This window comes from Gallus gallus, chromosome 2, assembly GCF_016699485.2.
Source record: "Gallus gallus isolate bGalGal1 chromosome 2, bGalGal1.mat.broiler.GRCg7b, whole genome shotgun sequence".
Taxonomy (NCBI): Eukaryota; Metazoa; Chordata; class Aves; order Galliformes; family Phasianidae; genus Gallus; species Gallus gallus.
Window position 1 is genome coordinate 55,043,407 of NC_052533.1, and position 16,399 is coordinate 55,059,805.

The 16,399-nt window shown below is 38.2% G+C and overlaps 1 protein-coding gene across 8 annotated transcripts in view; it reads left to right on the plus strand.

Annotated features, from left to right (window-relative positions):
• The window catches only part of NFX1 (nuclear transcription factor, X-box binding 1), a 76,934-nt gene that overhangs the window by 18,089 nt on the left and 42,446 nt on the right, over positions 1-16,399 (plus strand). For all 8 annotated transcript variants that reach the window (XR_005857847.2, XR_005857846.2, XR_005857848.2 and 5 more), the window contains 3 exons: positions 6,742-7,785; positions 10,123-10,284; positions 14,331-14,408. Coding sequence is in view for 5 of the 8 variants with exons in the window: in XM_046938095.1 (XP_046794051.1) it covers positions 6,742-7,785; positions 10,123-10,284; positions 14,331-14,408 (1,284 nt within the window). In the remaining 3 variants the exon portion in view is untranslated. The remainder of the gene's footprint in view (positions 1-6,741; positions 7,786-10,122; positions 10,285-14,330; positions 14,409-16,399) is intronic.

The following is a 16,399-nucleotide window of genomic DNA, read 5'->3' on the forward strand; positions in this document are numbered from 1 at the left end:
TCTTTTTTTTTTTCCCCATCCAGGAGGTACAACTGAATTTAGGAGAAGTACCACCTCTAACACCTGAAAGTCTACATTGTGGACTCTTTTAGCCATTAGATATATTTTTTTTTGACAGGGCTTCTTCTATGTAGTTTTTTGTTTTGCATATTTATTCATAATCATCTACTTAATACAGCATCTGCAAGATGCATTAAAGCACCTTGTGTAATGTTTCTTCAGTTTACTTTAGTTTGCTGGAAACTATGAAACTTTGATTATTTTATGGAAATACAGGCTGGAATTTAGCTCTGGGTATTTCTTTTTTTCATGGGATTTTTGTGTATGTACATGTAAGTATATCAGAGGATATCTGAGTCATTGTTAGTTATTGATTATTGTACACGTGTATGTATTCTGCTGGTTCTGGTCATGGCAGAGAGAGATGAGTTGTACTTGATAGAATTTACCACTTATATGCATTTTTTTTAAGAATGTAAAAGCTGACAGTAAGAATAAGACTTCTATTCATGGATAACATAAATATCTTAATGAATTATTCATATTTTTGGGGGTGCATTTAAATATCTGGCTCCTGGTTTCCCATCTGTTTCTTCAAATTTATATATTATTTGGGAGGTGCTTTTAAAAGCACTCACACAGTAAAGGAATGTTTGCTGATGTTCAGACATAATGTCCTGTGTCTGTGTTCATTGCCTCTTGTTCTCTCTCTGAGCACCACTTGATAGAGCTTATCTCTGTCCTTGTTACGCCCTCCCTTCAGGGGCTACACTGATGAGATCTAACTTGAGCTGAAGTGTCCCATCTCTCAGCCTTGATTCAAAGGGGGGGGGGAGGGGGGAGTATTCCAGACCATTCATCATCTTCATGGTCTTTGGTTGGACTCTCTGACATGTCCATGTCCCTCTTCTACTAGGGAGCCCAGAACTGAAAGCAGTATTCCAGGTATGGCCTAATCAGAGCAAAGTAAAAGGGAAGGATCACTGCTGTCCACCTGCTGGTAGTAATTTGCCTACTGCAGCCCAGAATACTGTTAGATTTCATATGGGCAAAAGCACATTGCTGACTCATGCCCAACTTGGCATCCATCAGTACTCCCAATTATCTTTCTGCAAAGCTGCTTTCATGCTGGGTGGCCCCTTGTGCCTGGGGCTGTTCCCTTTGGAGGTGCGAAACTTTTTCCAGGATCAGCTCTTCCATCACCTTCCCAGGAACTGGGGAGAGGCTGAGCAGCCAGTGTAGTGGAAATGCTAAGTCAGGGCCTGAAACAGTGATTGAGCACCTGGTGGCAAGGCAGGGCCAACACTGGGGAGCTCAGGTGCATGCAGTGCATGTGATTGACTGGAAGGGGTGGAGCCTTTCCAGATCTCATACAAGGGTTGGCAGTGGGGGCAAGGCTATCTCACTGGAGATCCCTGCCTACCTGAGGCCTTCCAAGTGTAACCAACCATTTTTCCTTTGTTTCTGTGTCCACGGCTGCTGCATTTGGGCTTATACTTACTTGCTGCAGCATAAAACTTTGTCACTCTGCTATTATTGCTTTGCTTTCCATTGCATAACGCTATAGCGTTATGACCAGTAGTTTTGTGTCCCTCTTCTTGAAGATGATAGTGACGTTTGCTTTCCCTCTAGTCTCCAGGCACTTCTCCAAATCACCATGATCAATCAAGGATTATTGAGAGTGGCTGGCTTCACAGTGACATCAGGCAGCTCATTCAGCACTTGTGTGCGTTCAGTCAGGGCCAAAGGAAGTATGCATTTTGCTTGCTTAAGTGTTCCCTGCCTTGATCTGCTTCCTTTGAGCATGCTGCAGTTTTTCCCTTTTGCCTTCTGGAATCCCTGTTCCTTGAGACAAGTCTTTGTAGTAGAGACTGAGGCAAAGGCTTTCAGTTCCTCAGCCTTTTTTATGTCCTGTGTAATAGGTCTTCCCCCGTTGTTCAGAGGTAGGTACGCATTTTCCCTAGCCTGCCTTTTATCACCTGTGTACTTATGGAAGCCCTTCTTGTTGTCTTTGACATTTCTGATGAGATTTGATTGCACTTTGGGCTTTAGGTTTCCTAACTTCATCCCTGGATGTTTGAACAGTTTCTCCATGCTCCTCCCAAGGTTGCCTGTCCTCACTTCCATCCTCCTTATGCTTCCTTTTTGTGAGCTCCTTGTACATCTGTGCAGTCTACCTGACATTTCTGCCTAACGTACCACTCATCAGGATGGACCAATATTGATCTTAGAGGACCTGATTCCTGAATGGCCCCTGAGCTTTCTTGGGCTCCTCTTCTTTTCAGGGCTTTATTCCACAGGATTCTTCCAAGCAGATCCTTGAAGAAGTTGAAGTCTGTTCACCTGAAATCCAGAGCCACAATTCTGCTTTCCACCCTCCTTCCTGTCCTCAGGTTTGCTGCAGTCAAGACTGCCTTTGGCCTTCCCATTGCTAAGAAGACCCTTCGAGTTGAGGATGTGGCTCACAATTGATCCTGACTGGATTTCTAACATAGGTCTCATTGCTTAGGGCATAAACATGACAAAAGAAGCCTGCTCCATTAGAAGCGTGGTTCTTTTTTTTTTTTTTTTGTGTCAATAAGTGGCTGTCCAATTTTTGGCTTGCCTGGGTTGCGCTGTGTGTGCAGGAATTGCTGCACATAAAATGCATAATATAGTTAATGTATGTGCGTCAGGGACCTAAGGGTCCCTGACTAAAGAATGATCCTGAGATGGAACTAAGTATTCTGACCATTTTAAGGGGAGTGATATTTGTAGCTGTGGCCATTTATCTTGTTTTGTAGGGAGCTGACCTTGTAGTTTATCATGTTTTGCAAGAACTTGTTTGCAAGCAGGTGTTCCACTTGGGCTCTGTATCATGTGTTGGCCACACGGATGCAGCATGCAAGTGGGGAAAAAAGCAAAAACAAAACCCTGCAGACCCTGGAGAGGATAAATCAGGAGGAAAGCTGTGGTGATCGAGTGAGGAAAAGTACACTTTGAAGCAGGGGATGCCCTGCTAACACTACCTATTGAATCCACTGCCGGCATGTTCCTTCTCCTACCCTGGTGTTTTGTCTCTCTCAAGGTAAGTAATAGTGCGCTTGCTTAGGGAGCTTCTGTTTTAGCTTACTTGGGTTCATATTGCACTTGCTTAGGGAGTTTCTGTTTGCCACTTACTGGGGTTATCTAAAGCGAATGCCTCTGTGTGTGCCAAATAAAACTCGTAACCCTCTGTTCTGCCATGAGTGCGTGCTTGCTTGCCTCTGCTCCTGGGACATCCTGTCTCTCAGATCCAAGCATACCCTGAATGTAATGTATGTATGTAAGTAACAATTTATTTTTAATGTATTTTTATGGAAACATTAAAAACAGCAACGAAAACATAAAACAAGTAGGGTTTTTGACCTGTTTTTGCAAAAAGAATTCATCAGTCTGGTTCAGTGGAAGTGGTTGAAATTCCTAGGGAGCCCTCAAATGTGTTCATTAGAGATTTTTGATGACATTTTACTTGTCCTGTGCTTCATCCTTAAGACCAGTTGTTCACAAATATTTTTACTACCAAAAAAGAGGTGGCATGAATAAGGTATGATTGGTAAGTAAGGGATATTTTTCTCTGTTAAGATAGGTCTTACAAAAGTCCAGTAAAGAGACATCTCCAAGTATTTCTTTCAGTTGAGCGTCTGACTGGAACTCTATATATGTTCCATGTGAAAATTTATGGATAACATATTTATGTCAAATGAAAACGGGGTAGAAAATATATGAAGAAATTAATCATTTTTTTTTACAGTCTTGAAACCTATTCTCAAATTCCTGTGTTGAAATGAAAAGCCTAGCTGCATGTTTTTTTTTTACTGTTCACAGGATTGTGTTTAGACAGCACATCAAAATGCATGAAGTTATTTGTCTTAACTTTAGCTTGCCATGGTTTAAGTTTCAATCCAAATGTTGTTATGGTTTGAAACATAGCGCAGATGATTTTCACCTTGCAACACATATTGATTAAGTGGTCAAATCTACCAAAAATGAAAAATGACTCGCAGATTTAGTCTCTTCAAGTTCTGGCACAAATTTTCCTTTTGATTCCATAAGTGACTTGATTTCATTTCACAAATCATAAAATCATTTTAGCCTTTTTACCTTAACTTAGCTACCTTCCGTCAGAAAAGTAAATGAAGTCCCTGTAGTCAGCATCCATACTTCTTTAGAACTTCTGGAATTAACAGTGATCTTTATCACTAGGACTTGATGAAATTCACAGGTTTAATGATTATTTGTTTGACATTATCCATTTTTAAAGCTTTCACACATAAATTTTCATGATGTATGATACAGTTGTATTTCATCAAATGTGAGTTGCTGATGGCAATTGCATAATCTTCCAATTTTATAATTTCCTCTTCTTTTATCAGCCGTCACAAGGGCACCATGAGTACCAGATATTTTGAAAAAAGTTAAAGAAAATTGCTTTAGTGTATTTTTTTTTACTGCTTCATACAGATCACCAGGTTTATTTGTGTTTTTTAATGGCACCAAAGAAACTATTCTTTAGTGAAATATATTCATTATCAATAACTTAAAAAAAAAAAAAAAAAGGCTAGTTTTACCATCAGTACTTTCATCTATGACCAAAGCATAACATTTGAAATTAGGCAGCTCTACCCTCCAAATTTCTTTTGATAGGTTTTTCTCTTTCTTCAGTTCACCTGGCTACAGTCTGGTGAGACATGGTTTTAGAAAAATCCATTGTCTTTATCAGGACATGTTATGTACCATGCTTTCCATATGTTGCTTAATAAACTTCACCATCAGTAAGTGCTTTTGATTTTTCTTTTTCAATCTGATTTACTACCCCACAACTAACTTTTTATGACAGAGTCTGTTTGAGTTTTAACATTTTAAAGAAGGTTTTGTTGAGATGGCAGACTTTTTTCAGTTCCACTATTTTGTCTTTACGAAGCATTCCTTGATATTATTGAATTTAACAGCATGTTTCTGTATATCTTTTCAAATTGTAATCTTTGAAAACTGACACTATTTCCTTAGACATTAAGCACAGTGTCATATTGCTTGTCTTGATGAAAGTACTCATCTGTCCATATTTTGTTGAATACTCTTCCTTCATCTTCCTTCTGCTTTTGAGATAGCATTAGGCAGGTTGAAATATTAGTATTGGCCATCAGCTTTTTACTCATCAAGCAGCATAAGCACATGCCTCATTGAATGCACGTGGGTTTCAATGCAATAGAATGTGTGATAAGGCGTAAGAAGTGTCAACACTGCATTGCACCTTCCTTGTGTCCTTGTTTCAGCCCAGAGAGTGCCAGTCACACACTGATATTTGATTGTTGATGGGTGCATGACCAGGGCTGGGCAGGGCCCACTCCTTGTGGAAGAGAGACAGCCTTGATTGCATTGGGCAGGCTGCGTGGTGAGCTGTGCCAGATTGCATGCAGCCTGCAGGTTGGACATGCTTGTTATAATAGAAAAACAGAATGTCTTCTGTAATCATTGTACCATTTAGTATGTTTGTTTACAGGCAAGTATAATCAGGGCTCATGCAAGTCTATTATTACTCTTGAGATGATGGGTTTTTATTTATATTCCAAATTCTTTGTAATACTAAAATTTGAAATTGTATGCAAAGGACTCTTTTTTCCTTAGGGTGTGTGCACGTATGTAATCATGATAGAGGTAACTTATGCCCATGTTAAACAGTGACTGGCACTCTGTACTGTACACTTGCATACTGCGCTGCTTCAGTTCTTCTGTTTTTTTTTCTCTTCTTAACTGTAGAATCATAGGATCACCAAGGTTGGAAAAGAATTGAAAAAGATCATCTAATCCAACTGTCCACCTTTCATTAATATTTCCCCACCAAACCATGTCCCTTAGCACAAAATCTGTATGTTTCTAGAACACCTCCATGGACAGTGACTCAACTCCCTGGGCAGTCCATTCCTGTGCCTAAATGATCTTTTGGAAGAAGAAATTTTTCCTAACATCCAACCTCAGTCTCTCCTAGCACAACTTGAGGCCATTCCCTTTAGTCCTATCCCTGGTTGCACAGGAGAAGAGACTGACCCCCAACTTGCCACAACCTCCTTTCAGGTGGTTGTAGAAAGGTATGAGTCCAGATCCCTCTGTAGGGCCTTCCTCCCAGCACGGTGTCTTCTGCACACTTACTGAGGGTGCACTCAGTGCTCTCATTCAGGTCATTAATAGAGATATTGAACAGGACAGGCCCCAGTACTCATCCCTGGGGAGTCCCACTCATGACCAGTCACCAGCTGGATTTGACTCCATTCACCACCTCTCTCTGGGCCTGGCCATCCAGCCAGTTCTTTACCCAGCAAAGAGTGTACCTGTCGAAGCTATAGGCTTCCAGCTTTTCTAGGCTTGTCTTAATTCAGATGGGGACAGCCTGCTCCTGTCTCTTTAAGACTTCCTTCTTGAGGGGTGTCCAGTCTTCCTTGACCCCTTTACCCATAAGGACTGAATCCTGAATAGTTCAACATCCACCTTGAGGATGTCCAAAGTTTTACTGGTCTCCTTCTTGACTTTACCAGGAGTCAAGAACTCTACCACTTTGTAGGTCATTACCATCTTTGTTTAAAGAAGACAGATGAATCTATATCTCAGCTCTAGTTTCTAAAACTTATTTATAATTGTTCTGTCTAGTGTGGAATTGCTTAGGCCTTTGCCTGTATGGTAATCTTATTTTTTAAGTCTTTTTTCTTTATTATTTGTACTTTTTAGGTGCATTGAATCTGAATCCTGAAGCTGATGATTCCATTTCAGGAGAAAGACCACCTACAGATATAAATTGGATGAAGAGAGATAGGAAAGAATGTAGTAGGAATCAGAATAGAAGAAGTTTATTATGTCCTGGTCTGCCTGAAAAAGTTACAGATTATGGAAGCTCTTCCACAAAGCATTACGATTATAATCCAGAAAGTCGATATGGGAACTCTGAAGACTTTCACCAATATTTTGGGACCAGTAGAAGTTCAAAGAATCGCAGCTTTCAAAGTCAGAGGTGGCACAGATCAAGGAACGATACCACATGTACTAAAAGTAAGGTAAGACAAAGTACTGCAGAAGCTGCTGCTTGTCCAGGAAGTTCAGATGCTGCAAAGCTACCAGGAAGAAGAGCACCTATTAAAGGATACAATGAGTTTATCTCCTCAGAGAGTGACAGGGAAGTAGCTAATGCAGATAGCCGAGGAGCAAAGCCAAAGAAAACGCACCTGGTGCATGCATCTGGAAGAGGTTTCAGGGAGAAGGGAAAGCAAGTACACGAGCGAGAAAAGAGAATGAGCTCTAAACAGAAAGTAGAGCTTTTTGAAAATACTCCGTCTTTGGATTTGACTCAGTCAGACTCTTCGGAATCTTCTGCTGGAAAGGCATTTAGTGAGGCACCAATTGGTAGTGGGGATGAGCAGAAAGGCTACAATTATGTAAACAAAAGATATCCCCGGAAGCCTATGTGGAATAAACCCCCGATAGAGAAAGAGTATCAGAAGAGACATGATTCTCACCATAGCAAAAATACAAAAGTGAGTAAGAAGTCTTCTCTTGCATATACTCCAAAAGATAAAAATGAGAGGAAGAAAGAATTCTCTGATCACAAAAATGATGAAAATGTGACCAGTGAGATCAGGAATGAATTGCTTGAGTCTGCCAGATGTAATGGAAGAAAGTTCTTGCTAAAGGGAGATCAAGTACCTTCCCTTCACTTCAGCTGGACCCAGTACTGGAAAAAGCAAAGTGATATACCGAAAAACAAAGAAACTCATACAGGTAACCTTTATAAATTATCTTGTACTCAAGTGTTAAAGATTCAGTCTTAAGTAATTTAATCTGCCTTCAAATTTGACTAGTTGGTGTTGCTTATTATTTCACATCAGCTTAGTATCAATTTCTTTGGGGTAAATGTGGGGTTTCTGGGTAGGTAGGTGGTTTGTAAGTTTAGTAGAGAAGAACGTGTATGTTTTTAAATACTTTTCTACTACCAAACTGCAAGTGATGGCCTGTCAGGCATCATTTAAAAAAAAAAAAAAAGTACATGGAAGGGTTCTGAACGCTCAATGAGTCTTGAGAGGAGCAGTCCTGAAATTCATTTTTGCATAATAATTTGTCTTATATTTTATGTAAGAGCGGGAGCATCTCAGGACAACTGCGTTCTGTTCATCACTTTTTTCTAGCTATATTTTTTTGGAATGGTAATATGAAAAGCTAGTTAGAAATAGAGAATGCGTCTGACTGTTTTTCTTGCTGTTTGAGAGCAGAATCATGTGCAGTTGATAGCAGAAAGTGCACTCTTAGGTTTTTGCTCTCTGTTTGAATTTTGTGCCGACTCAAATGGTCAGGAACTTAAAAGATGAAATGTAAATCTGTTCAGTTTTTTCAGTGTCACAGTACTGCTTTGTGTTTCACCTGAGTTCCTTGGTCATACTCTTAGACAATCTTATGAGTGCATTGAAAAATAGTCCCGTTGTATTCATGAATTCCTATTTTCTTTCAGATGCAGTAACTAAGGAGAGGTTTTTGTCCTTTTCCAGTTGAACAAACATTGAAATGTATATTTAATTGGCTGTTGCAAAGCATCTCAACCTGATCTTCTGATGATTACAATGATAGAGATGGGTAGACTATTTCTTGTTATCTCAACTGAGCTGTTGAATCTTGTGATTTTGCTTCTCAGCATCTCTTTTCTTTCAGAGATTAGAAAGTAACAGCATAATCAGTAATCGTAAGGTAACTCCAGTAAGAGGCTCTTATCCCTTGAGAGATGCTCAGAAATTAGAAGCCTCCTTGATCCTTTGTAACTCCAAAAATACACAGGAGCGTGATGATCTACTTGAATCATAAAATTAAAGATGTCTCAGTCTTTCTCCTGGCATTATTCTTAAAAGAAAAACATAATATGTAATAACCAGAAAAAGGTCTTTTATAGGAAATTTAAGGATCTTTCCACAATTGCAGCATTTCTTTGCCTGCCTTAGTTGGGAGCTGTTTTGGAAAACATTATATATTGCCACTGTTTTTTGGGGACAGAGTCTTTCTAGCTGTTTAAAGGACAGCCGTCCTCTCTATGAGCAATATAGTTTTACTCTCATGGAGGTAAGTAAGGCAGTAGGTTTTGGTAAGGATGTTTTCTTTACAGCAGGTAAAATTCACAGGGTACTGAATGTGGAAATGACTTAATTCTAAATCGTGTAGTGCTTGATACAGGATGGCTAGAAAAGATGCTGGAAAGAATATATCCTATTAAGGACAGTAAACACTCCTAACAATTGCAAGTTTCCAGAAATCCATAGCTGTGCTATCAGTTGTGCAGTACAAAACACTTTTGAATTACTAGTCATTTTTCTTTTGTCAGTTTCATTTTTGTTCTTTGTTATGAGTTCTAACTTCCCTTGTACTGGTACTATGTCAAAAATACATCACTGATGTACTTCAAAATTCTGTGAGCATAGATCAAGCAACATTTTTCATAAGTATTTGGTAACTTCAACTTGATAGGAGTGTTAATCTGGTAGAATTGAAGTTATGCAAATACAGTGAAGTCACGATACATCTATCTCAGTTTCCAGGCTTTTATCTTGCATTTAGAAATCTTGCTTTATTTTTAAAATGCTTTTTCATGTTCTTTCATTTGGCTATTGTTTCCCAGCAATTCCACTCCTGAAGTGATTTATGAAGGTTTTTGTAATGTTACTTCTAGTATTAGTTGTGTAGTCTTCCAGAGAGGAGGAGGATTAAGTTTAATTTCCAGGCTTCTATAGTTCATAACCTTCAGGATTTTTGTTGTAAACTTCATATGAAACTAGACTTTATATAGAAAGTGAGTAATATACTTCTTGCAAGTTTAGAACTATTAATTTTTTTTGTAAGGTCACAACAATTGCCATTCATCACCAAGAATTACTGTTACCAATGTTATGGGAGTCTCATACTCCCTTTCCCTGCTCTGAAGCTGGAGAAATGTGTATGAAGTATCTTTCAGAAGTAATCTATTACCTTACTTATAGCCACAAAGGAAAAAGAAGTTAGGTTAAAATTTACATAAAGTCTTAGAATTTTATTTCTTAGATAACTGAAGCTTTGTATGCAAGTAATATATCTTATTTGCAGGGTCTTTGATTGAGCAGCTGACAACGGAGAAGTATGAATGTATGGTATGTTGTGAGGTTGTCCGGATAGTAGCACCTGTGTGGAGCTGTCAGAATTGCTACCATGTATTCCATCTGAATTGTATTAAGAAGTGGGCAAGATCACCAGCTTCTCAAGCTGAAGGTAGGTGTTCTCTGTTGTATACACATTTTTCTCTCAAATATGTGTAAGAGTAAAATTTGTTTTCTATATGTAAAACTAGTTCTAAATGTTTTCTGATCAAGGTAACTAGTAAGCAGAAAACAAAGCAAGTTTTAAATCAGAAATGTTTTTCAGGGTTCTTTGGGTGCTTCATATAATCCTCTTGGCTATTTTCTTTCTAGTATTCTGTCTAGAACTGATTTCTAGGTTTGGATACGTGAGTACAAGATCACTCAGTGAAATCAGCGCATCAAGATGCAAAACTGGCTGCTTTCCTACACACAAAGAAATCACATTCTCTTATCCACACTGTGTTCAGCGGTCAAACAGAAGCAGTACTTAAAACATTAGTTGTCTGCTTTTATATAACCACTCCTTAGTTCTGTCCTCAAATAAGAAGCACACCTCAAATCTGTCACTAATGTAATGTAGTGAAATGAAATTCAGAGAAGGCAGAAGGCTTCCAGAGTTACAATAGTTTCAGTTGGAAAGGACCTACAAAGATCAGAAAGTCTAACCAACTGTACTACTTCTGTCACTGTCTTAAATTGTTTTAGATTCTTTCTATTTTACTATGTTTAGAAACTGTTACTATCAGTATGTTCTGCCCTTAGAATGTTTTGGTGGAAGTTGAAACTGAATTTGCTAAGTCTGTGCTGTGCTCAACTGTGTGATGTAGATGTGCTCTGAAGACTAATGTCCGTCTTACAGAAGGGTTAATTTTTCAATACCCTGCCTGTCTGGCCTTGTGTCTTTCTCTGGGCAAAACAAACATAGAATCACCAAGGGTGATTCTAGCTCCTCATAAGACTTGTGCTTCAGACCCCTTACCAGCTTCAGTGCCCTTTTCTGAATGTACTCCAGGGCATCAGTGTCCTTCTTGTAGTGAGGGGCCCAAAACTGAACACAGTACTTGATGTGTGGCACCACCAGGGATGGGTTCAGAGGAATGATTGCTTCCCTTCTCTGTCTGTCAACACTGTTTCTGATACAAGCTAGTATGCAATGTGCCTTCTTGTCCACCTGGGCACACTACTGGTTCATGTTCAGTCAAGCTTCAACCAATACCCTCAGATCCATTTCATCTGTGTAGTCTTCCAGCCACTCTGCTCCAAGCCTGTAGTGTTGCCTGGGGCTGTTGTGGCCAAAGTGCAGGATCCAGCACTTGGATTTGTTAAACTTCATCTCACTGGCCTCAGCCCAGCTATCCAGCCTGTCCAGATCCCTTTGTAGGACCTTCTTATCCCCAGGCAGATCGATACTTCCTCCCAGCATGGTGTCTTCTGCACACTTACTGAGGGTGCACTCAGTACTCTCATTCAGGTCATTAATAAAGATATTGAACAAGACAGGCCCCAGTACTCATCCCTGGGGAGTCCCACTCATGACCAGTCACCAGCTGGATTTGAGTCCATTCACCACCTCTCTCTGGGCCTGGTCATCAGCCAGTTCTTTACTCAGCAAAGAGTGTACCTGTCCAGGTATTAGATATTACACAATTTGTCACTTTCTGCTTTTGCAACTAAGATGAAAACTTTTGATGGTATCTAGCTGAGAAGTTAAGGTGAGTGTTTTCTTATACAGATTACTGTATAGGACCTTTCAGAAATGGTAAAATGAAACTACCTGTCTTGACTCTAGTATGTTCTACTATGGTTCAAGAGACTGAAATATTTTTTGATGTTCTCTCGACATACGTAACATTGTATGCACATTAAAAATTCCTGCTCTACTGCTGCCTCAGGAAATATTTTTTTTTAGCAATTCAGAAGATATTTTTTGTTCCTTGCTTATGTAATCCCCTGTGACTCATCTAAATAAGCATGTAAGAAAGAAAGAGTTGCATGTTTGAAACTGCACTTAAAGATCCCTGGTTTGTGTACATGTATTCCTAGCTCTTCCTACTCAGGATTCTTTTGAGTCTCTTTCATCCTTTAGGATTTTGGAAAATGAGGAGATACTTCACTGTGCTTTTATAACAACAACCATGCAGTGAAAGTGGGCAGGATCTGGGCACACTACCACAAATGAAAATTTTGTCTGAAAATGCTATAAATAGGGGTATTTATAAATAGGCTTACAATATTTACTGCTGTTTCTCCATATTTTCATAAAGACAAATAGAGAATTTTTTTCTTATCTCAGGATGAAGGAGAGGATGACAAATAATAAAACACTTGTTGCCTATTAAAGGGGAGGGATCTGTGTTTATTTTGTGTAGACCATTGCTTTCTGTTTTTACCAGTAGCTTTTAATACCTCTCCGAGATGCTTCAATTTATTAAAATAAATCCATTTATTTAAATAAAGAAATCTTGGTCAGGAAACAGAAGTTTGTCTACAATATGAGCATGGAAGTATGCTCATACATCATCTGAACTAATTGGTAAAGAGAGAGAGTTAGGGCTGATCTGCTTATATATTGAGATACGTGCATAGAATTTTTGTTCAAAAGTTCTTTCATACAAGGTCACCCACAGGACATGGTTTAGTGATGGTAGTGCATTACGTTCATATTTGAGCTTCATGATCTTGAATGTCTTTTCCAACCTAAGTGATTCTATGAGGTCTGCTTTGAAAGCAGTGCTTCCTATTTTATTATGTTGGGCTGCAGTATCAGAAGCGGATGTTGATAGGATGACAGTAGGTACCTTTCTGCCAATATTCCTTTGCATTTTGTTGCCATGCAACAGATGACAGTGAGGGGCAGTCTGACATGGAAGTGCATATGAAGCAAAGATGTGGAATTGAATTCCACCATTTAGAAAAACTGCACACGCTGACATTCATCAATGCTTGCTGAATGAATATGGAGACTGAACAGTGGATGAAAGCACAGCAAGGCAGTGGGTAGTGCGTTTCAGCAGTGGTGACAGTAGGTCACCTCTACTTGTGCAGTTTTGTAAGTGTAGCATGCAGGCTCTTGTTTATCTTGTTAATCTTGGCAAAAATGCATAGCTAATGGTGGTGACAATGTTCAAGTGTTTTGTAGCTGATAATTCACTATCAAACAGTGTTTTTGTGCTCTTTGTAGTATTTTTCATGGAAATGAATATGTGTAAGGATAAGTGATAGTAGTCATGGCTGCTTTAAACCAGTTTCAGATCACCCAACAAAGGTAGAGGTCCCAGTCTGATAATAAAGAAAGAATCAGTTGCAGCTTTCTGAGGATCAGGACTTGCTGAACACTCTAGAGGAGGTGATCTCCAAGTAGAGATGCTTCCCTTGTGGCTGCCAGCCATTAAGTGAGGTTAGGGAGGGGTAGAGCCAGGTGATTTAAAATGATTTATTTATCCACCGCTTCCAGTTGCACAGGTGAATTGTTTCTGCCTGTGCTCCCAGGGCTGGCTATGCCTTCACCAGGTGCTAAATCACTGGTTCAGGCTGTGGCCTGACAGTTTCCATACAAGAGCATTACTTTCAGAGTGACCTTCCTAGCTAGATATGTTTGCCAAATTCAGTTATCTTTATGAATGTGTTTCCTCACACTGCAGTTCATATTTTCATGAATGTTTCTTTCCTTACACCAACATTTTTCGTTACTGCCAAACAACACGCTCCCGAAACACAGAAATGTGTTTTATTAAATGTACCAACTTAAAGTAGCGTTCTTGTTAATAGCTAAGTATAGTGACTATTTAAATAAAGCAGATTGTTCTGATTTATATGGCCCTAATTTATTCATGTCATGAAGTGATACTAAACTGGTTTTCTGTAAGACATGCAAAGTCCTAACACGAGGTGACTGTCTATATTCTGTAAAGTAGATTTTTCTTCTTGTAACAGTATAAATCAGTAGGAAAAATAGAATTTAGAAAATTTGTTCTTGCTTCTTTGTAAAGTAGGAGTCTTTTCTGCTCAAATGTAGTTTTAAACTACTGCTGTGTTTAGCTTGATACCATATGAATTTTTATTAGCCTGCTTTCTCAACTCTTACAGTTTTTTTTTTTACCTGCTCCCTAGCTCCTATAGATTCACAAGTCAGGTCTCTTAATTACTTCGTATGCTTTTCATCTTTTTTATCTACAGATAGTAACAGTGGTTGGAGATGTCCAGCTTGTCAGAATGCTTCTACACAAGTTCCTAAGACTTACACTTGTTTCTGTGGTGAGTTTCTTGATGGCAAAGAACAAGTTGTATTCTTTTGATTCTTTGTTTTTCTTTTTATTTATTATTTAATTTTAAATTCTGATATTGTTGCATCTTTGCCTACATCCTTGAAATTTAACTTTGTTTAATACTATTGATACGGGAAGGCTGCTGCACAAAGAATCATGCCTGTATGTGTTGCTTAAAAGGTCCAAACTAAAGAAAGAAAGAATCATGTTTTCATATAGTTAAATAAAAATGCCTACTAGAATTAGGCTTCTATCCTGAAAGCTTTTTTCTGTAGGTTTGAAATAACTTGTGTTATGTCTTATTTCTGTGGCACAACACACCAGAATAATACACAGTTCAAACATGTAACTGATGTTACTATAAGAATGCAGACTGACTACTTGAACTTTTAATAGCAAGTTTGTCATTTATGTTGATTAAAGACACATACAGATTTAATAGAAAAGAGTATTTGGACTATTCAGAGTTTTATGTAGATATGTGTTTAATTTTTTCAGTTAATGCGTCACTAGTAAGTTTCAACCTACTTCCTACCAAGTAGGCCATTTTGAGATTAAGCTAGTAAGTGGGAGTTAATGAACTTGCCCTTAAAAAACTAAACCCATGCTGTAATAGGTAACAGTTTTATCTACAGTTCTCCTTATCTGAACAGTTCAGTGTGTCAATTAAGAGCTGTGTAATTACAGGAAAGATATTTAAAGTTATTTTATGACAGTTGTTTGAAATGTGTGAAATCCTACAAGTATAGGTAGAATGCAAGTTTTTTCTCCAAATGAAAATTTTAATATAGGTCGACCATCTGTGAAATAAAAAGGAGATTCTACTTCAACTGTTGAATAGTTTTGGGACACCTGCAGTAGAAACCTCACATTGTCCCCATTGTCAACATTAGCGGAACACTCTGTCGGAAAATAAATCTTTAAGCTATGCATAATTATATATAAAGTGGCATTTGGACTTAAGCAGTTGGTTATGTAAAGTTATCTTGTATTTGTTGCAGAATACTAAATTTGTGTTGAGTGTAGTCTGATTTATTGATTTTTGGTTTTTTTGTTCCCTTTGTTCAATGGAGAAATTTCTGGCTTCCTTTTCTTTTGAATCTTTCAATTTTCAGGTTTTTTTCACTGGAAGAATGCCCAGGTGAATTAAGCAATCCATATTGTTTATTCAGTTTTCCTAAGTTGTTACTTACACTGTAAATGAAGGTGTAATAAATGAGATAAAGTAATTTGTCACTAAAAAAATCTTCCTGTTGCAAATCCTATTTGTAATACTAGCTCAGTTGCTTCTCTTACAAAAAGACAAATTCATTTGACTGCGTGATTAACCACCACTGTAATTAATTTCAACTATGACAATCATGTATTGTTGTAAGAGGTACAACATTTGCTAAGAATGCATCACATGAATTAAAATGTAGTTTCAGTAGCTATCTGAAATAATCAGAATACTTGAGGCTAACTTAAAGGATATATCACTTGTTTAAAACTTCCTGCTGCATTCATCAAAATGTCAAAATTTAATGCTTAAGTTTGTATAGAGTCAGATTCTTTTTAGAGAAGTGACTTTCATAATTTGCATAGTCATTTCATGCTACCTGCATTCTGCATTTCCTTAGTAGCTAGATCTTTCTTATTGACAGTGGTATCTTTTTCTCTGTTGAGACAGTAAGGGAATTGCATTCTTAAGTTCTCTTATGTACTAACAGCCTGACCAACTAAAGGAGGATTTTCATTTATTTGTGTTTTATTAGTCTAGTTTACAGTTAAATATCTGCTAGTTGTCTGCTGAGAGCATAGAAGAAAATAATCTGGAGCTTCTTAATCTAATGGAATTTACTTTTAAACATGTTAAGTACGTATCAGCAATAAAAGATGGGGAAAAAAAGCATAACATCTCATGCTTTTTTTTTAAAAGTATTTTTTTAGTCAGTATTGAAAATGAAACTACTTCTTTCTCGTCTGATATTTCTCCAGGTT